At 40.9% G+C, this 22,457-nt stretch overlaps 2 protein-coding genes across 3 annotated transcripts in view; one reads left to right on the forward strand and one right to left on the reverse strand.

The window, feature by feature from the left end:
• Positions 1 to 4,905: 4,905 nt before the first annotated feature.
• Positions 4,906 to 13,597, reverse strand: tmem167a (transmembrane protein 167A). The gene is made up of 4 exons (XM_049019279.1): positions 13,511 to 13,597; positions 11,057 to 11,166; positions 7,368 to 7,402; positions 4,906 to 6,234 (listed from the first exon to the last, which is right to left on the reverse strand). Exons 1-4 carry the CDS (start codon positions 13,511 to 13,513, stop codon positions 6,164 to 6,166), a joined length of 219 nt encoding a protein of 72 aa, XP_048875236.1. The 5' UTR covers positions 13,514 to 13,597; the 3' UTR covers positions 4,906 to 6,163.
• A 44-nt stretch (positions 13,598 to 13,641) lies between these two features.
• xrcc4 (X-ray repair complementing defective repair in Chinese hamster cells 4) overlaps positions 13,642 to 22,457 on the forward strand; it is a 68,052-nt gene continuing 59,236 nt past the window's right edge. The window contains exons 1-2 of one of the 2 annotated variants that reach the window (XM_049019273.1): positions 13,653 to 13,739; positions 20,702 to 20,861. In XM_049019273.1, coding sequence (XP_048875230.1) covers positions 20,723 to 20,861 — 139 coding nt within the window. In that variant the 5' untranslated portion in view covers positions 13,653 to 13,739; positions 20,702 to 20,722. Of the gene's footprint in view, positions 13,740 to 20,701; positions 20,862 to 22,457 lie in introns of both variants that reach the window. The other variant, XM_049019274.1, reaches the window with a different exon arrangement.

The following is a 22,457-nucleotide window of genomic DNA, read 5'->3' on the forward strand; positions in this document are numbered from 1 at the left end:
CCCTTTTTGGTTTTCTGCGATCACTGTTCATTCTCTTCGGGGCCATGATTACTGTGTCACGTAAAGTACTGTAGATAAACACAAAAAAATTCACACCGAACACAGGAACACAGCTTTCACACGTCAAACTTGGTCAAGAGGTACTGCGAGACTGACAGCAATTCATAGGCATAAACATCCCAGTAGGTCCATTTGCCTTTGTGTCAGACCATCAGAGACGCATCTCGATCCGTACAAGTTTTAGCAGGTCTTTGTTTTATCGTGTTGTGAGTTTTCGGTCGAGTTGCGGTTAGAGTTTTCTCGACCAACCCATTCAAGGTCCGTATTGGTAGAGTTGAATGCATCTCGACAGGTTTTAGCAGGAATGGCCGAGTTCCAAGGTTTAGATCAAGGTGCAAGTAAGAAAAAAAATAATTCAACAGACCCGTTCAATGTCCGAGTTGGTCAAGTTAACAGGCGTTCCAGGGTTCTACTGTATAGTCATGTCAGCATGGACCTGAACCTCAAAGGAATGTGTGCAACATTTTGTAGGATCCGTTCCACAAATTTGAGGCTGTTTTAAGAGCAAAGGGGAGCCCCTATCCAGTATTAGTATAGAGTTCCGAATAATATGCTCAGTGAGTGTATAATATTTTTCCGGTAATAAAAATGTTAAAAAAAATTAATTTGTAGCAATATACACTTACTTATTATATGTACATTATACAGTATTTCCTACTGGTCTGGTGGGCTTGATTAGTGAACAAGACCTTAAAATGCCTCATATTCAGATGAAACCTGCTTCATAATATTATTTGTTCCACAAGCATTCCATCCCAGGATGTATCCCAGCCTGGGATAAGCTCCAGCACCCACCCACCCCCCCCAATCCTGCGCCCCACCCCTGTGTCCCTGCCCAGAATAAGCAGTTAGAAGATGGATGGATGGATTTGTTCCAGAAGCTTAAAAATTCCTGTAACCATGGGAAATGGCACTTTTTTGAATTTTAACTGTGCAAATGCTTTTAACCTCCTGACAAGACGGATTTTCTTATTAGGAGCACAAAGGAAAGTATTAGCATAAAGATTTTACAGTGTATTAAGAAAACATCCACATGTCTCCCTCCGTGACCCCTACTAAGTGCTTACAATCAGATGATACTTAAATGACTGTGACCCTCAGCAGGGGACCTAAATTAGTTTTCGCTTAGCTGATAACTTAGATTTCCCTGTCTGCTGCTTCTTGCACAAACTGATCCCCAGAGAGGGAATGACCAAGAACATTAAAGCAGTTCAGTGACCCACATCTCATCTGAGGGAGAAGCACTTTGAAGTTTGTGGCCTGCAGTTTTATATCTCCCAGACCGTCCTGAGCCTGTCGGTGCTGACTGTAGGTGCTGAACTGAATGCTGCCTGATCTGATTAGCTGTGCCGTTCAGGGGAGTCCTTTACCGCCCATACATTAGTTAGCCATTACGAATTATCCGGGTGCTGAATAAGTACCTTCGGAACGCTCCAAGCAGGTAGTCCGTGAGGAGAATGTTTTATTGGATGGAGGAGAGTTTTCCTATGTCTTAGCACAAGTTATAAGTATGATGAAAAGTAATTACTTCACCTTTTGAGCGTCCAGAAACCTGAACATGTAACAAAACAATTTTTTTTGCATTCATTATACACTTAGAAATACATTTTACAATCTAAAATGCATGCAAATAATTACATAATTATATAAGAACTGCTGTAAATAACACAATAGCATATAGAAATATATGAGTATATACAAATATATTACCATTAGCTTATATTTAAGTGACTGGTCAATAAAAGAATAATTGTTTTAATTAAATTTTAATTAAAATGAGTGAAAAATAGATTCAAAGGAAGTCCTCTGTCCTTGCAAAACTAAGACATGGTGCATGTACATGACTAGGAGAGTGTGACAGACTGTGCCAATGCACTTCAAATGGCAGACAATGAATGCAGTGCATTTTTACAGGTGAATAGTGAAATGCTAATCTTTCTGTGTCAGCTCGGTTTTGAACCACTGTGCTGGACCGTAAAGCCCGGCAGAGGGTGGTAGGTTCAGCTGAATGCATCTGTACGGCTGAACTGCCCTCCCTGCGGGATATTTAACTCAGACGATGCAGGAGCAGAGTTGAGATAATAGTATAAAGGACATGAGGATTAATTAAAGTAGAGTAAGAAAATCCACGGAAGGTTTTACTGAGCATATCTGCAGCTTCTCTGTGGACAATCACACTCAGATCTTAAAATCAGGGGCAGACAGTCACTGACACACATCAATCTTCAAGCAAATGTTTAACAGCAACATAAAGGTTCTTCAAAATAAGTTATAGACATTTTGCTTTTTCTACTGTAGAATTTATTACTCTACGGCAATTCTCACATTTGGTACAATTCAGTGAACATGATCTCCACAGATATCTACATGAAGATCTGAGAATATGAGGAAAGCGACCAGAAAAGAACCCATCCATCCATCCATTTTCCAAACCGCTTATCCTATTGGGTCGCGGGGGGTCCGGAGCCTATCCCGGAATCAATGGGCACGAGGCAGGGAACAACCCAGGATGGGGGGCCAGCCCATCGCAGGGCACACTCACACACCATTCACTCACACATGCACACCTATGGGCAATTTAGCAACTCCAATTAGCCTCAGCATGTCTTTGGACTGTGGGGGGAAACCGGAGTACCCGGAGGAAACCCCACGACGACACGGGGAGAACATGCAAACTCCGCACACATGTGACCCAGGCGGAGACTCGAACCCGGGTCCCAGAGGTGTGGGGCGACAGTGCTAACCACTGCACCACCATGCCGCCCCCCAGAAAAGAACCAGATCTACAAAATGAAAGTCTTCAGCTGGGCCGATGTGACGTCACATGTCAGACAGACGGCATGGTGACAGCATGGCTCCGGCGGGTTTGTTTGTGGGCTAACATTGTGTAGGACTATTCAAACTCCTCCACTTTATGTTCTCCCTCCAAAAGAAACGGCGACCAGGAAAACGTCCACTTCTGGCCTCGACTAGAGAAATATGGCCGTACTTTTAGGCCTTTTGCATAATAAAATCTCACTCACGACCAAAGCCAAAGTACTTAAAAAACACTTGCTCTGTGAGCCCCAGCTGTGTAACTGTGTAAGAATCTGTGACTGCGGATATTTTATTGAATTATTTAAAATATATGCTTAAGAAAACAATTACTCACAGAATTAAAGATAGCTGATTCACTGTTTTATATTCCACAAAAGTGACCTGGATTGAGATATTTAGGACGACTGAAATTTTTGAGTGAGTACTGTGGTTAATGATGGAGAAAAGCTTTCAGAGGTTATGCAGTGTAAATACACCTTGGTTTAATAAGGTTTAAGACTGGTTAGCTGTGCCGTGGTGCCTACACACATCGTTAATTTATTTTCCTCTTATACAGCAATGGAAATTAGTGACAGTACTAAGGTCACACCCACAAAGCCATACTCAGTCTAATTTCAGCTCATTACACTTTGGCATGGTGACATGTAAATCACACCATGCCAGATTAAATATATTACCCAACTCTAGAAGTAACGTATAAGAACAATGGGTATGACTGTGACCTCAAATCTCCAGGGACGAGTTTAGTTCCTGGCCTGACTGTATACGCATACAGTCTCTTAATCACTCGGTGTGACTTTTGCTGCATGATGGACCCTCATCCAGCCCACGATGTCTTACAGAACCAGTCAGTTCTATAGGTGACTGTATCGGAGGGGCGCTGGCTTGCCAGCCAGTTTCACTCTACCTTGGTAGGAGGCGCCGGCAGTGATACTCGCCTAGGGCGTCCCATCGGCAAGGACTGGTATCGGTGTCTCGTGTCGTCTGCTACCTGGGATTGGCTCCAGGCTCATACTGGATAAGCGATACTGGATACCCAGACCGCATACTGGATAAGCGGCTATAAAAACTGAATGGATGGAAGGACGAATGAATAACGGAAACAAGCTTGTTCCAAAAATATATTATTCATTCAGTTTTGTATTGGATAGTGATAGGAGGCTTTTGATTTCATTAAGTCTATGTGGTTAATAAAACATACAGTCCATTAATCACATTTAAATAATACAGCAAAGATTAACTGCATTTCTGGACATTAGTATAAGCAGATTGTTACAAGACTTCCATAAGTGACAAATACAAAGTTTTATATGTTCTCTAGGGCTAGATGTCACCCTTTTCCATTCATGTAAAGAAAATTATATAAAAGGTTTTTACACTGTATGGCATATTGTGTTGTAAATATTCTATATAATATATATATATTTTACAAGTTCCTTTGCGATTTTACAACTTAGTTCAATCTAACAGCAGTAAATTAGACAGATGTGAACTCTGTGAGCTATTATCATTCGTATGTGACAATTCAGGCCCAAACCTCACTCAAAATTTCACACCCAACACTTTGTGGAGAGGGTCCAAGGTCAAGTGTCAAAATGGTTACATTTGTACATACAGATACTTAAACTTAACCTGCGATTGTGCTTGAGTGAAAATCATCCTGAGGCATAATGTATTTGTCCGCTTGATGGGGAAATGTCAGGTCTAGGAAAGGCATTCATTATCATATATAAAAATTACAGATTTGGCCTTGGTTTAAATGGATGGTACACAGTATATTATCGAACCAGTCGGTATGTCCCTAACAGTTCAATACGCACATAATCAGCCATGATCAGATTACTCAGCCATAAGATTTACTTTATTTTTAGATATTCCTTTGTAAAAAACCTATTTAAACTGCAGACCTTTAGGTTAACTACTTTCCTCTGTACCCTTAGTCACAACTGCCAGAATAACACCATGGTAAAATAGTATATTATACAGATTTATGTGAGCATAGCTCTAGCATTTAATAGCCAAGGTAACTGCCAAGGTAAGACTGTTCAGTTTATTAAATATTCAACTGCGCAAACATTCTGGCTATCAAAAACAATCTATCCGAGAAGGATTTCATAATTTACAGATTTATGAGATTGCATATATACATTTATGGCCAAGAGAATACAAAAATTCAATCAGTTAATAGGAGGTTCATGAATGAAACAGTTTAATAGCATCAAAACATTTATCACCCACTGTGCAAATAGCAATGTTATTTTTTTAATTCCACATTTTGGTTTCAAAATGGCTTTTGCACATTAAATACAAAAATCTATAAACAAGGAACTGCCGTTTCCAGCTGAAAAAGGTGAACATCATATAACTCAAAAACTGCCCACGAATTTAGCCAGCTGTACTTGTAAAATGAATTATTACAGCATGACTCTAATACAAATAGCCCAGAAGCACAAAGGACCAAATCCAGTCCAATTTTAATCATCTTGGTTAAGGAAACATCAGATTACACTTTTCAATAAAGCTCGGATCAAGATCAACGCATTGTCAATTGTGAGGTTTCCCAATATCACCTAATGACAACATTAATCAAGACAGTAACCCCATTATCAGCATCTGTTCAGATTCCACATAAATGGCCACATTCACACTGACATTCCTTGCTGAAGAGCGGGAATGAAGTTCTGAAATGTTTGCGCTTGGAAATAATTAAGGGAAACAACACGAACGAACGTTTTCCTTTATGCACAAATGCCATTTTCCAAAGATGGACAATAAACCTAAATGTAATCAAGCTCATGGCCAAACAATCCTTGTGTGGCACTTCTCATTTTTTTGGTGAAATTTGCTTGCCCAAGAACGCGACAGTGATGTCACACGACAGTATGAACGTGACACTTTCACCAGTTTTGCATTTAGTGGCCATATGTTCTTGACAGTCGAGAGGGAATCTGAGCAACGATTTTTGACTGAACGTGAACCTCAGGATCTTGTTATCCCAGGTCAGATGAAAACAAACGTATGAGGAAACTCTGCAGGGGGTAAAGGAATCTGACCCCCCCACAGCCTGAAAGGCTTAGAGGTACCGGAGTTGGATGACATGATGTTTGTGCCTCAGGCTTCTCGGGCCAAATCAGAGTGCGTCAAAGCCAGAGAGGGCTCTGTGTGCCGAGGAAGAGCAGCGGAGCAGCTCGGAAAGGGCGCCATCACTGGGAATCCGGGCCCCCCCTCCGTGGTGCTGCCTTGCCGCCGTTGTCGAGACCCTGGCTGACCCCCTCTGCTGAAGGAGCTACTCTGAGAACAGAATGGTGAAGGCCATAACGACGCAGCAGACTGCCACGTAGGGGCTCTTCCGCTCACCTGTAACACAGGATGGGTGACAACTGTGAGAGGGCGGGCCACTGGACCCCCCCGTCACAACATAGACACACAGAGAACCAAACCGGTCCAGTAAAGTGCCACCTGGATCTGAAAACCACTGCCCTGAAATAGGCACAGCCACTAGTTTATCTCCCATAAAAAAATACCTACTATTACTTTAAAAAGATTAAGTTCATCACAAAATATCCCACTATAACTATATGATTAGGGCTTCATGACATTATCACATGGATAAGATCTATAGGAGTAGGATGACCCTAGATACTGTGCCCCTACTACAGACATATCAGTACACTTCTAGCTGCAATAAGGACACAACATAGCTGATCGCAAAGAGTAAAAATGACGAGCAAAAGCATCCCTGGTCAGAACCTCAGGACAGGGTTACCTACCCACAGACAGGATCAGAAACTAAATTACTACTGCACAGCAAATTCCAGAATACCCTAAATCAAAAGAAAAGGTTTAGCTAATTATAGCGTCTGTATCTTTTGTTTCAGCCATACGGCATTTTCTTTACCCAACACACAAAGACTGTGCTCTTCTCTGAACTGGAGTTTTAACCATGTGATTAAAACATCTGACAATGCGATTATATTGCATGACCACTTGAGTAAGCAGCTAAGACTGGCAAGGAGACGCAATTCCCTGTGCCTCCAGACTGCTGTCTCAGCTGTGTCAGCGCGTGCAAAGCGATCAGCCAGCCCTGCAGGGCTACAACAGTGAAGCTGAACTCCTGTGGCCTGTACTACGAAGCGGGGTTACTGGCTTATCGGGGTACCTTGTCGAATTTAAGGTACCACAGCTTAAATCGGCTTCATATTCGTTCACTTACATTTTGCCCAGACTACCTTAAATCCGACAAGTTACCCCGATAAGCCAGTAACCCTGCTTCATAGTACAGGCCACTGGTTAGGAAGGTATACCAGTGATGGCAGACCAGCCAAGCACTAGGATACTTAACTGGAGCAGACAAGAATGGAGTTACACAGACTAAAAGATGCATTTTGTCTGTATTCCTACAAATCTTAAATACTCACAGATGTGACAATTCAGACTTACCAGGCAAAATGTAATAAAGAGCAGTTTATTATGACATTCATAAAGCTTACCTATCCTTGCACATTTCCAAAATATGCCCAGAATTCTGAAAAAGAGCAGAAGAAATGTTAACATCACGTCAGCAGCATATTCTCAAAGACACCTACCCAAAACACACAGGCACGCATTCACTGGCTGTAACAGCTGCAGCACATCACTCTAATTCTGATGTTAGGATTTCCTGCCTGAAATCTAGTCAAACTAGATTTGATTGTATCATTACAATGGAAGTGTCCTCTAATTAAGCACAATTCCCATAACTTTCACATTTCTAAACAAACATGCTAAAGGCATCTTTTCCTGCTCTATCTGGAGAATTTTTTGATTAAGACATAAAGGAACATTTATCCTCAAATTCTTTTAAAACACTTGTTGATTTCGTCCTCCATTAAGTCCAGGAGACCCTTCTTTATGTCACCTGTTACGTGGGATAGGCTTCTGGCTCATGAGGTTATGAAAAACAGATGAATGAATGGATAGATGGATGGGTAGTCTTCCTGATTTCATGGACATTTTGCCACCACAATAAAGTAGATTTGACTGTATAAGTTGTGTTTGTCTCACCACAAAACAGCAGATTGGTGTCCTTATTACTGCTTACTCCTAGTGACAGCCGTATGCTAATTTAACATTCCAAAAATGTAGCCGGGTCATTACTAGTATATTAAAAAGTAACCTCTCCCGGGAAAACACCCGAAAGAAACTTCTGCAGTGTCTAAGTACAAACATGTAAAAGGGCTTTTGGCTGTAGAGGCTGAATTAAAAAAATTCTACTAAGAAGGCATCAGTCCACAGAAATTCACAATTTAAGGTCTTAACCATGTATACGCCCTTATACTTCCGGAAGCTATTTGGTTCCCATGCCTCAAATTTTTCTTTTTTTTTTAACTTTTAAGATTTCAACAGTGGGCCAGAGAATGTGTGTGTGATAAAGCCAAATTTAACTGCCTCCACATAATGCAAAATCACCACATTATTAGTGCTCGTACATAAACGGTGAGCCTACTCTCTGGAAGACCATGAAGAATCATGGCCACTAGGGGGCAGTGTAGCAGGGCAGCTGATCCATTTTACAGAATTGACACTCTCCTTTCTACAGGCAGACAATGGACCAGCTGCAGCATCTGCCAGCACCGGGGCCTCACTAAGAAACGCCCCATTGATTAGCGCCCCAGCGAACATTAACTGGACACATCCGATAAAACACAAGAGCCTCTGTTCTCCAGCAGTGGGGAAACAATTCCTGATCCAGCAAGTTGGCAGTGAAGCGCAAGAACAGCCAAACGGCACTCTCCTCTAACTTATGGAGGCTCTGGGAGGAGGACCAGAGGGGATTAAAGGGAACCTGACATTAATGCCATAAGAGAAATGCCCTTAACTCACAGTATCCCTCTGAAACCCCCCCCATTTGCTTTTGGCTTTTAAGAGAGGAGATTTTAGCCAAAGAAAACCACAGCTAAAGACACTTCAATCTTAACTATGCACTCATACTACTATCCAAAACTCTAGCTGTGTTCTCAATAAAGCCATTACGGTCTCCATTGTTGCAGGAATAATAAGGTAGGGATATTTATTTGCAGAATCTGTTAATTATATTTGTGCGAGTCATCCGATTAGCAAGAGAAGAACAGCAATGCTTATCATTTCACAAACTGAACCCTGGAAACAGAGTCAAGCAGTAAAGTTTTACAAACTGACAGCTGGAATAGTGGCTGTTACCAATTAGGGACCATAAAAATGTCTGGATGATGTGCAGTACGTGATAAAGCCAGGGGGCAGGAGCTGCACATGCAAACAGACCAATGTATGGGAAGGGGGCGGGGCACCACACCAGGAAGGGGGCGGGGCACCACACCAGGAGCCTTAAATCATCTGAGCGCTGATATACCCCAAGACCAGAAGAAAATGAGGACAGGGCTATATAACAGAATACCAGAGGATGGTCTAGGAATCATTACAATGGAAGTGTCCTCAAATTAAGCCCATTTCCATAACTTTCACATTTCTAAACAAACATACTAAAAGCATCTTTTCCTATTTTAAACCCAACTTTTCCATGTAGTTGATTTACGAAAAAGAAAGAAAAAAAAACCCAAATAATTCTACCCCAGTCTGCTCAAAATAAAAAAACATAAACCACTAATAAATCTGTACTGCTTTACAACATCCATGCCCGCTGGGAACTGGAAAACATTTCTGAGGGTTTGTTACTGCAAGACTTTGGAAGCTATTAAAAACACAGCTTAGGATTTCCTCTATGATCTTTTCAGTCAGAGGGTGTTCGCACTCCATTTTACTAAACTAAACACAATTATATACACTAGCAATTAAGGCAACGGGTATTAGTACTGCCTAGTAATGATCATTTAAGTGGCGTACAGCAGATACATCCTGAACTTAATCAGCTGATTATTAAATAGCCTGGGTTTTTGATCTATTCCCATCTTCTATGGAATCTCCGAGTGACTGTAAATTGCCTTCAGAGAATGACGCAAGAATGAACGTGTCTACATGCAAATTCCTTAAGTACGGATGTTGCATTCAGTGTACGCCAGTCTTATTCTCTATGCTTCCCAAGAATGGCTGTAGACTGATGCAGCATAAACTAAAATTATGGCTGGGGAACAGGGATGGATAATAAAGATTTAATAGCAATGTATTTCTTAGAAACACAGCAGAATATTTGCACATGGCTGAAATCTGTTCTGATAATTTACTATTGGGCAATAAGCACTGTATGTGTGTAGCACATGTGCAAATCTATGTGATTAATTGGTGGATAATAGTGGGGAACTGCAAGTAGTGACATTTTTTGACCATCAGTGTTAATTAACTGCTTCTCTGTTGGTGCTCGTAAACAGTTATTAATGGTTCATTAGGTTTGTGATATGTTAGAGCATCACTGACAGTTCATATTGCTGATGTGTAGCAGAATATGGGAAGAGTTCTGCCCAGCAAAAAAAAAAAGCACTTAAACTAACAAAGACCTCACAGCTATGAGATGCCAAATGTGTTCAAATCTGTGTCTGTTTTCAGAAGGAGGATAACTGCTGGAGAACAAGTCATTTCTGTTCGTTTCCATGTTGTCCGGCTGGATGTCCAAACATGTGGCAACATCCTGTTACCTCAAAGGCCTTTAACAAAAGCTCTATTTTGAAATGGGGAAAAAACGTGATTACAACAGTGACTTGCCAATACGCAAAGCTCTGTAGGAGAATGTTGTTCTAAGCTTCAGAAAAGATGTCATCATCTGCTAATCGCTTAACATAGGTGCTTTACTAAGAAGTGGCAGGATCGTCTTGTGAGACGTCAGACACTAATAAACTGAGGCTGCTCTCAGGTAAATACCAGGAACAGGTGTGGCTCATCAGAAGCCGGGTAGGACAGTAGCTGAATAGTAGCTCTTCAGGGCCGAAGCTGGAGACCCCTGATTTAGAGAATGTATCTCATTATGTTCATTAGCTGATTAACAAGAAGTCCGGGTTCACCGGGTTTTTGATTTCCTCCTGCTACAGACACACTACTTAATTGAAAATGATGACATCAAACCTTGAAAAATGGAAGTGTTCGATAGTCAAAAATCACACAAGTCGCATTTAAATGTAAAGGAGTATTTTTGCATAAAAAGCCCTTGGCTGCAGTGGGGCCCTTAAACCCATGAGTTATAACCATACTTCGGCTCGCCGCTAAACACTCATACCCAGTTTTGTTTTTGTCCAGCAGGTTGGGAGCGAGGGAACGGATGTAAGCACACGTACAAATAAGGAGGAGGATGACTGTCAGCAGACTCTGGAAATTAAAGATGGCAGACTGGAAAAGAACAACAGCAAGAAATCAAGTCAGTACAGTTCGGTTTGTTTTAAACAAATATCACACATTTCCTTGCTAAAGAATGAAAACCAAGAGAGATGCATTTGCTCCACTTTTACGTTTAACGAGCACCTGACTGAACACATCTGCTGTTAACACAAAACAAAGTGGAATGATCCATTAAGCCAACCAGACACAGTTGTTTCCCATCTCCCTATTTAATGTAATACTACAAACAGCAGGAAAACCTGAAACAGTGGCTCATGTTCATAAGACACTACATCCATGTCATCAAAATGCAGTGGCACCTCAGCTCACGAACGTAATTCGTTCGTGACCTGAATCAATTTTTCCCATTTAAAATAATGTAAATACACATAATTCGTCCAAATCTCAGAAACACTGAATTTTTGCATTTTTTAAATGTTTTTCTGTGACCAAGAATATAGACTTAAGTTAAAGCAACCTTAATTATACACAAATAATGCTAAATTAAATAAAACATTACAACTGAGCATACGCTTGCTGGTGGGCTGGTCACTCAAAAGACGCCAAAACACGGAAAAGAACCACAAAACATCCCCCCAAAAAACTAAACAATTAACATTAAAAGACTGAGTAACAGTCAAAAACAATACAGTCATTTTTAAATTGTGATTTTTTAAAAATATTTCGTGATGCCACGCGTTGTATGGCAGTGGACGTCTTTGTTTGTACTGTAAACAAACAATACACAGTCGCCACTATGTGTGAATGGAGAATATAACATTTACCAATTTATGTTATTAATGAAGTACTGTAATTTTATGTAGACATGTGACTGTTAAAAACCATCACAAACATGTTTATCAAGCACTGAAAGGTACTGCTATAACAGAACTTCTCTCTATTTTTTTCACATATTCGACCTCTGAAGAGATATAATAAAGACATACATCTACAACAAGTTTTTCCATACATTTCATAACCATTCTTGGGCATAATGTACACTTCCTGTTTTGGGTAGTTCTTTGGGATGTTTTCAATGGACCCTTTTGGGGGATGTTTGTGTGTTCGCAGCCCGAAACGCGATTCGCGAACCGGCACAAAATTTTTTCGAACATCTGGTTCGTAACCAAATTTGTTTGTGAACAGGACTGTTCGTGGGTCGAGGTACCACTGTATTCAAGTTAGTATCACGCAGTGGTAAAGCTTTCTTCAACCCCAAGCCGAGGTTCTCCTAGTGTTGCAAGGTCACAGCACAAATCTGACAGTCTCTGTACACTGAGATATCAAATATGCATCAGATGCATATCAAAAATTAAACAATTTATGATTACGGATGCACAACATTTTTTAAATATTTAAAATCATTAAACAGCCAAACCACTATATGGTCATTTCTTCAACAGGCTACTGTGAACAGGGCTCTTCCCTGACAACTGGAGACAAATTCCCTGAGTGTGTATGTGCGTGGGTGAACTGATTTGACAAATATTTTTATTCTGATATAAACCTAGCCAGAAGTATATGAATAGTAATTGAATTCAAAGCAGGTACTGAAATAAATATAACAGTCAGCACTTTCGTGTTGCGCTCAGTGATCAGATGCACCAGTAATATAGAGTTCATGGTTTATAACTGTATAAAAAAAGACACGTGTAGGTAAAGAAACAAACCATGGTTACCCTGAGTACGATCAGACAGACTACGTATAACCTGCATTTAGAATGTAAAAAAATATTGAAGATACCAAAAAAATGTAAAGAGTTAAATCTGTAAAAACATATTTGATAAGCAGTCCGCGTAACTGCCAGATTTTGTAGTCTTTATAATATCGCCACTTAATGTCAATGCCACAAACGTTCTGCAACACATGTTTTAACTATAAACGAATACATTTATAGTCGAGACACTGGAAGTAAAATAACCGCCTAAAATGCAATAAAAAATAACTAACACTGCATCTGAAGAATTCGATTGAGATCTTAAATGGTGCTTCTGTGGTACTATGTGCAAAATTCCGTATCACAGTGGAAATGGAGCCATAACATTAATTTTGATCGATATAGGTGACCAGCTACCTATAATTATTAAAGGGTTTAAAAATAAAAGTGCAATATCGAGTAACACTGGTGTTTATTACACGATGAGTAGAATGACAGTCCTTTAGTACATTTTAGTACTGCATTTTAGCAAAGCACATACATTAGCCAAGTGACTGCATCTGCTAATATAGTCGAATATAATGGTAATATCTTGAACTTTACTGCAATGTTAAAGTAAGCTACAAATCAAGTGTTACGCGTTATTCCCGTGGCCATTACTGTCAGCTAATGAAGAGTTACGAACACCTTTCACTTACCATTTTCACAATTTTCTTATAGCCACATCACCCTTCCGTTACAAGAAAGGAAATGACGTATGGGATGAGGTTTACGGAGCGGGCGTGATTGGACCATTCGATTTAGTTGCTGATTAATTTGATAGGACACGGTCCAATCTCGTAGAGGACATTTGATTGGTTAATTTTTCTCCGACGGTCCGTTTGTCTTATGTACTTGTTGGAACAACGCGGAAGCTGAATAGCTGAGGTAGGTTCCCTGCCCATTTAAACCCCTGGTCTGGTGACTGGTAGCTTTTCGCTTATCCCATGTTCCCACACTCGCTTAAAGTCAAGTAGCGGTGTTTAACACATCGGCAGTTTGGTAACTATCTATTTTGGCAAGCGTAGTCCTGTCTAAAGTGAGTCAACGTTCATCTCCATCTGTTTATATAGTTATCGATATTAGTTTAAGTTCAACTAGTTTGCAGAATAAATACATCATTGGCGTTTTATAACAAAAGACAAAAGACTGAACTGTGTATCACTTAAAACCTAAGCTGGGATAGATTCTGCAGTCGTGCTGTGCGGCTTAAGCGTCTTTGTTCTGCAGTTGCAGTAGTTGTATGACATGACACCCGTGGCCTGTATCCACACACAGCTTTGTAATACATAGTAACAGGGTTGCCAACTCTGGTCCGCTGGCTGGAGTGAGATTTTCAACTGGAGACAAGTCTGCAAACACATGCACACTCATTTACACGTATGTAACACTCTTATTACCTTGTAAACAGCCTGTTGGGTTTGCAAACTACTCCAGTGCTTTTGATATAACTAATTTTAGGTTTCCAGTGGAATAATATAGATTTGTCCTTAATTCTTGTGTGAGACAGTGAAAGCATGAGGATCATACCAGAGGCGTGAGAGTTGGGAACCCTGTCCTAATTCAGCCTGTTACAGAGAAGTTACGTTAAATAAACTTAAAGTATATTACTCAGTAGTGAAAAGGTTGTATTTACTGGGTTTACATATGAGCTAATCACTGCACAAACACTAAGTTAGGGCATGCGAATATTACTACTACATTACTAATATTAATGCGCAATACCTCCACAAGGCTGTGTATTGTATTATTAATATTGAATTCTGGTGAATGGCCTAATTATTGCATCCTGAAGAATTGACATACTGTCTGTGTATCAGAAGAAATATGAGACATGGTATCTTGAGCAATGCATTTCCAAAAAGACCGTGGCTGCAAAAGACCATGAATGGTTAGGTTGACATGGACCCTTGCCAAGATTTATGATTATATTCTTTGCTTAACATTAGTTAGTAAAACAATTTTTTCTTTTTTTTTAAATCTAATTCTTTTGTAATTTAGTGTACACCAGGGGTCCCCTACAGGGAGAGTAAAATGTTTGCCACATGCAGCAGTGCGTTTAGGTAAGACAGCATCACCATCAGGCAAAATCCTTAATTTGTCCACTCAGGAAAATAATTGAGGAGTATTGGTTTAGCAAAGGTTAGAATTTTAGCCATTATTCTGTTTTTTTTTTTCAATTTCGAACAACCTTGACTGTTTCGTTATACGGTAGCATATTGACTCTCCAGTTTCCATTGTGGCCTCACAACTGCAAGGTTGGGGGGTTTGAATCTCACTTTGCTGTGTGTGTGGAATTTACGTGCCCCCCTTACGTGCTCCGCCCCCCCCCCCCCCCCCCCCCCCGACTCTGACCAGGATAACTGGGTAGAAGATGGCTGGCTGCTTGGTTCTAAATTGAACTGTCTCTCTGTCCCTGGAAACAAAGGATTAGGTGCACCTTAAAACCTTTTAGTGACATTTGTTCTCAGAACTGAAGATCATCATCCCAAGCCCATCACCCTCAAGAAATTGTTGGGAGTGCCATAAAAGAGATGAACTGTCCACTGTGCCTGACTCGCTTCCATCCTGGTTAGCGATGGGAGGAAGCCAGGAGATGTCTTGCCTAATGAGAATGTGGCGTCCTCTGGTAGATGTGAAAAGATAATTCTTTTTTTTTTGGATTACGGCTTAAATGGCCCTTTTTTTTGCCAATGATCCGTGCCATCATAGCAGCATGAGAGGGAGATGTGTGCCACATGGTTATATGAACAATGAGGAACTGGAAAGCCCTTCTTTAGATACAGAAGCCTGACAGAGGAGCAGTATGAGTGATGGATGTAGACAAACGGAGTGTCATATGGACAGAAGGAAATCACAGCATTTCTCTAGCCAAATGTATTCAGCAGAGCGGTTCATCTGCCAAGGAAAATATCAGACGAACTTTACTAGAAGATGGGGCTGCTTGTCTGTGATGTGTTTGGTGTGAAATGAAAATTATTTGGCATAGGTACTGTTTTCTTAGATAACTAAAATGAATTTGTCTTTGTGAAACAAATCATTCAGAAGTTTAATATACAATTGCATATTTAGCACGTAAACATTTATACTGTGATGGAGTTGACTTGGCATAGGAGCAGCCAGGCTGAGTTTCCAATGAATGCTCAGGTACAAATGTAAGCAGTATTGGAGCAGGAGCTACACGACAACATCTGACAAAGTTAGAACCTAATAAGACTATTCAGGGACCAGAAGGCTAGCTTAAAACATCCAGGGAACATCAAGAGGCATCAGGCATCAAGAACTTATGGGTCTACAGGCATTTCTGGCAGGTGGAGTCTGATGGTAGGATGCGGTTCTGCTGCTCGTTCCACCACCTGGGAACCACACAAGAGACCCTTCTGGAGTGACACTTCTCACGTGATGGACATAGGTCTTGATGAGCCTTTTGATGGACACAGGGGTCTATCCGTAGTGATATGATTTCAAATTTAAATGATCATTAAAACGGTGGCTGATTATCGTGTTCTCCAAAAACACATGAAATACTCGACCAATCAACCAAGTTAGCAACAGTCTTCCAGGTGTGCAGACACAGTATTTAATGTGGGCTTGTTTGGTGTTGGGGTAAACATGGTGGGAGGCAGTGACTGTGCTCTGGAGATTTTTAATGTTAATGCACATTTGATATGGTTTTTATATGTTATTATTTTAAGGTGTTCAACATAAAACCTGGTGAAATGATTTCAGTTTGTGTATCAATAATTTTTGAGCATTTTCAGCACGCGTTAATACTGTGATAATACTGATAACTGATCACTATAATCATAATAAACAATTTTCATACTGTTACATCTCTAGATGACATAAGGCAGTTTAGGTTGGATGAATATCAGATCTGCTGATATGTTTTTTTTTAATCATCCGGAGCGGTCTTGTAGCACCTTGTTGACCTGCTAGTTGAGAGTTGTACTAGTCTAGGTGTGAGGTAGGAAGTGCCTGGACTAGACGCTGAGCTCCATACTCAGACAGAAAAGGCCTTACTGATGTTATACAGGTATACATTTTATTGCTTTGCCTTGCCTGTAGGCTATATTGAACTGTGATTATGTAATAAAAGGATTTCTCTACCAGTCATCTGCTAACCAAAGAAACATTCTTTTTTTTTTATGACTTTCTCTGTAAGTGTTTTAACTGAGAAGGAACATAAAGGTTTAAGCAATGTAAATGAAAGTGATTCTTTAAATCTAGCGCATCTCAACAGATGGCAGAAGACAGAGAGTTTATTCTCTCTCGGTGCGGTCTGTCATAGTTTACGAATGCTGAACATGTGTTAATTTTACTCCGTATTATACGTCCATAGAACAGCAGCTAGGTGTATTATTAGAGAAACCGCTAATTTCAGGGGGCACATTGAGTTAGGGCTTGCCTGCGGTTTATACGAGATGTCCACGTAAAAACTTTACCTTGCCTGCTAACCTCTTATTTATGTGCCATATTTCTAGCAAAGGGAAGCCTGAGTCGAATGAGAGAGGCCCTAAAATCTCATCAATAATCGCATTATAAATCCCATCATTTTTAGATATCCATCACCACAATAGCCTCTCTATTAAAGGCATCTTTTACTCAATGGTCTTTGAGGGAAGTCATGCTTTTAGCCAGTGTAATTCAATGACTATTAGATTTTGTTTCCAAATTTCCTTTCTCTCTCTGCTCATTTTTTTTAACAGGTTGTTTTTTGTGTATTCAAGTATTATGCAGCCATCTTGGTTTGAATTTGGCTGTATTTTTAAGAGTTGATGTGCGAAGAAACTTGCCTTATGAGAGTTGAAGTCATTGTATGCGTTTGAAGTTTTCTGTGTGAGCCAGAGCTAGTGATGGGGGGGGGGAACAGCCTTAAGGCTACCAGCTTATCACTGCTTTGACTTCTTTGTCCCATTATAGAAGGTGACAAGATGTGCCCAGTGAGGCAGGCTCTATACTTATTGGTCCTTTCCCTGTGGGTCTGCCTCCAGTCAGACTTGCAGAGGGCTGAGGATAATCAATCCATTGATGGCTTTGCTATCGTTAAGGGAGGTACTGCTGATGGGTCCTAGGTGATAAGGAGCCCACTGTTCCTGGAGTGACAGGCAGCCCCCCCCAAGAGTGATACAAGAGTATGTGCCCCAGGTGGCTGGACTTGAGGCTTGGGGTGGTGTCTGTGGTTGTGGGGGTGGGTGTGTGTGATCTCAGCTCTGCTAGTGATCCACAGCCAAGCACCCGATGTTGGGCCAGCATCATTGTTCAAAGGCCGGGGGTTTGTGATGGACAGAGACTGAGGGCTGGTCTTGCTACCTGGATGAAGAACAAGCAAAGGTTATAGGGCCTGTAACGCATTTATCAATACATCCATTAGGTGCAGATTAATGGTAAAAGACACCTATCCACTTACTAATGTCATCTAACTTTTTTTTTTTTGCGAAAATGTGTCTTTAAACTCTTCAACACTCTTCTCAGACATCTGATTTTCTTGCTTACCTGGTCTGTGCATCACCCGGCACGGCGATTATGCGATGCCTTCTATGCTTGAAGTCAGTGCTCTCTGTGTATCTGTTAATGCAGTCATAAAGACTCTTTGAACTGACTGTTACAGGTGGTGGATGTCTTTCCACAATCCAGCTGGTAGGTCTACGCAGGCGTGAGCTTAAGATTGCCCTGCGCTGCTCGGGCCTGTGCTGTAGCTGGGAAACAGCTGGGATGCACAGCTGATCTCTCGCGACTCCCTTTGACACGTTAAAGGACAGAGCGGGGCGTTCTTCCGCCCCTTTTGCTGGCAGCCGATCGCTTGTTTAATGTGGGTGTCCGTCTGTCATTAGTGTGTGTCCTGGGGGGGGGCGGGGAGGGGGGTCTTCATACGTCGTGCAGATGTTCAAGTTCCTAATGAATGGCTGCTGTATTTTATGAGGTTAAGGGTTAAATCTCTTTCAGAGCGTGTATGGTTGGTTTTGGCCGCGCTGACATTGTGCTAGCATGACCTTCATTTGCTGTCTGGGTCCTCTGAAATATGCAGTCGAAAGTAAAAGGAAGTGGCTTTTATTTAATGAATCGAACCGGTATAATTCTCCATACTGGCACAGTTGACTCAGTCTTTCACAACATCTTTCTCTACATCTACTGATTATGATGTAGTAGCATGAAACAGTATTTATTTTATAAAAATGATTTTTTATTAAAATAATAATAGCAGTAAGTTTAGTGGCTTTTGTTTTATGACTTTAGTGGCATAAAACATAATTAATCCCATAAATGTTTTTAGAACAGTTTTAGGATAATTTAACAAATAGTGATTCAGCACAATTCCAAAAACCATTTTTACATTACCGTTTTATAATTTTGATGAAATTTAGCATGTGAATTGTGCAAACCTTCTAGAGCTCAGATGTTTACTGTTTATTTAAAAAACAAACAAAAAAAATCTTTTCAAATAGAATGTCTTTATATGGAAGCCCATTATCTCCAACGCGATGAAAAAAAATCCAGAAATAATGACTTAACTCGAAATAATGCACTTGAAATAATGACTAGCTATGTCGAAATAACTTGTCAAGTCAAGTAGGTTTTATTGTCATTTCAACCATACACACAGTATATAGAGAAATGAGATAACGTTCCTCCAGGACCATGGTGCCAGGACTTGTGTCGAAATGAGAAACTTTCTTGAAATGTTGACGTAGTTTCTCATTGTTTTGATATTCTAAGTCAACATTTCAAGAAAGTTTCTCATTTGGAGAAGTTATTTTAACATAACAAATTTTTTCGAGATAGTCGTTATTTTGCTACAGTTTCTCATTATCCTGACTTGCGATATCTTATTTTTCATTACATTGGCAGAACTGGGCTTCCATACCTTTTCTGTACTGTAGGTAGGAGATTTTTGAAGGTTTGTGTAATTCACACATCAAATTTAATCAAAATCTAGAAAATCAATTGGAAGGTAGATCTAGATGCACTGCCCGTACTGGCCATCTTTAATCAATGGGTGAATGGATCAATGCAGGTATGTTTTTTTTAATAGAAACCCTTAGCAGTCCAAAAGTCTACCTGAGTAATGAAAAGTTCTTCACTAAGTGAGATTGCTGCTTGGGTGGTGCAGCCTGTCTCCCGTAGTGGTCTCCCGTAGTGGTCTCCCGTAGTGGTCTCCCGTAGCTCCCTGCTGGTTCTCCCGTGTTGGGCCACTGCAAACACACAGAGAGATTTCCTGGTGATATTAAGAGATTGTGAGCTTCCTTTGCAAGCAAAATTCATTACCTGCCTCATGCTGTGCAGTTATTCACCCAACAGGAATTCTGAGGACTGGGGCTTGAATCACATCCAATGCACACGCAAGGTATACAGTAATGCACACGAAAGCAGAACTTACCGGAATACATAATAATGTGGTATTAATGTAGTATTAATGATTATTGTAGTGTTACTCATTCTGCTTGGATGGAGTGATTACGGTAAGCGCTTGCATTTCCTGCACATCTTGCTAAGAGCAGGGGTCTTTTTCTGCCAGATAACTGTTGTGTTGTGTAATCTGCTTTTATGTTTGCTAGCCAGAGCTGAAATGACTAGATTGTCTTATTCATTGTTCCATTATTTAGAATGCTATTGTTTGCACTAAATGATTTTAAAAGAAAATTTCCATAGTTTTATAGCCGTATAAAATTTATACAATATCTTTGGATCGCTTCGCTTAGTTGTGTCATCATCAGACTCAATTTTGTCTTCGTCATTTGCTGTTCCAATGTAGATAAGCATTCATATTTATTATGCTGTATTTGACATGTTATGGTGCAATGTACTGCAAAATTACATTAGATGTCCTGTAACTTTTTAATGTTCCGCAGATCTCGCATCGGCCATCGGGGATGAGTACCAGCGTGCGTAAGATCAGCATAGCCTCCGAGCCTGACCAGCCCTTTTTTCTGAGGTTAGACTGGGCGGACGACCTTGGCGCAGGATTTGTGGTCGTTCTGTGCGATGGCACGTTTGCTTGGAGCGGAGAAGGTGCGTGTGGAGAGGCCTGGAGTTTTCAGGGAGCCTGGGAACATTTCTACTGTTTTAATTCTTCCTATAATTTTACCCCCTTAAATTGTTAGCATGAAGTTTAGAATGGCAGTAGTATTTGCTCATACTGGCGCTCGTATTACTTGCCTATTTGTATAGTGGTTATTTTTTGCAGATATACAGTACTGTACAAAAGTCCCCCACCGAAAATGATGTTTAAATTATGTTTATATTGGTCTACAAATATGCTTTTTATGTCTGTAGTAGTGTGTCAGCTTACCATTTCAAATCTTCTCCTCAAATCACCACAGTATTTGAAGTTACCATCCAGTATACCCAGATAATTAATTTTGATGTAACTGAGCTGGTTGTGAAATTTACAAATGCATGGAATGGCTCGGTGGTTTGGGGAGATGTTTGGGAACAGGAGCTGTGTTCTTCTAGCCATCCAACTGAAATATCAGTATCAAACATTGTTACAAATATGCACATTCTCAGGTGAATAGCTTTAAAACATATTTTGGTCATCAAAAAATTTAGCACAGTCAGAGTTGGGTAATTCAGGTCCAGAGAGTAAAAGTCCAGACCGGGATTTTGTTTCAACCAACCAGTTGAGTCCTCTGTGACTGTGACTCTTTATGCTCAACTGGTTGGTTGAAACAAAATCTTGGTCTGGACTTTTACTCCCTGGACCTGAATTACCCAACTCTGTGTACAGTACTGCAGTTTGTACAGTAAATAAAGCTTTTGGACACTTAGCAGTAGTTGTGCTTTTCTGCTTTGTGTCTGTAGCTGCTACTAGCTGGTGAATTGCCCATGCTGGTGACTGGCCAGCTTCAGCAGTCCCGATGTGATGGACGACTGTGGGACCGAACACTCGTTCTTCTCCCAGTGACTGTTCACACTGTGAAGTCCAGATACTGTCCATGCTTGAGTGGCATTAAGATGTACAGTACCAGTCCAAAGTTTGGACACGCCAAGCCAGCTACAGGGTGGAGTGATAGTGTGACATCACATGACCTGACCGCCTGACTGATGCAAATGGTTTAGGTGCATCATGACCGGAGAGTGAAGAAGTGGCCCATGAGTGCTCAGTATTTATGTGGGACCTCCTTCAGGACAGTTTGCAAAGCCTCCCAGGGGATCTTTGGATAATTTGGGGTTACATATACAGTATGGGGGCGGCATGGCAGTGCAGTGGTTAGCACTGTTACCTCACACCTCTGGGACCCAGGTTCGAGTCTCCGCCTGGGTCGCGTGTGTGGAGTTTGCATGTTCTCCCCTTGTCGTCATGGGGTTTCCTCCGGGTACTCCGGTTTCCCCCCACAATCCAAAAACATGCTGAGGCTAATTGGAGTTGCTAAATTGCCCGTAGGTGTGCATATGTGAGTGAATGGTGTGTGAGTGTGCCCTGCGATGGGCTGGCCCCCCATCCTGGGTTGTTCCCTGCCTCGTGCCCATTGCTTTCGGGATAGGCTCCGGACCCCCCACGACCCAGTAGGATAAGCGGTTTGGAAAATGGATGGATGGATGGATATACTATGTTATTTTATAGTTTTTATGTCTTCAAAAATAATTCTAAAATGTCGAGAAGTG

This window comes from Brienomyrus brachyistius, chromosome 7 (genome assembly GCF_023856365.1).
Source record: "Brienomyrus brachyistius isolate T26 chromosome 7, BBRACH_0.4, whole genome shotgun sequence".
Classification (NCBI taxonomy): Eukaryota; Metazoa; Chordata; class Actinopteri; order Osteoglossiformes; family Mormyridae; genus Brienomyrus; species Brienomyrus brachyistius.

Bases quoted from the DNA above. Each gene is read 5' to 3' on its own strand.
- tmem167a (XM_049019279.1), bottom strand. The intron at 7,403-11,056 runs GTATGAGTGTTT...GCTCTTTTTCAG, and splicing joins CTGGACAAAAACAAAACTGG to AATTCTGGGCATATTTTGGA. The intron at 6,235-7,367 runs GTAAGCTTTATG...CCTGTGTTACAG, and splicing joins TTGGAAATGTGCAAGGATAG to GTGAGCGGAAGAGCCCCTAC.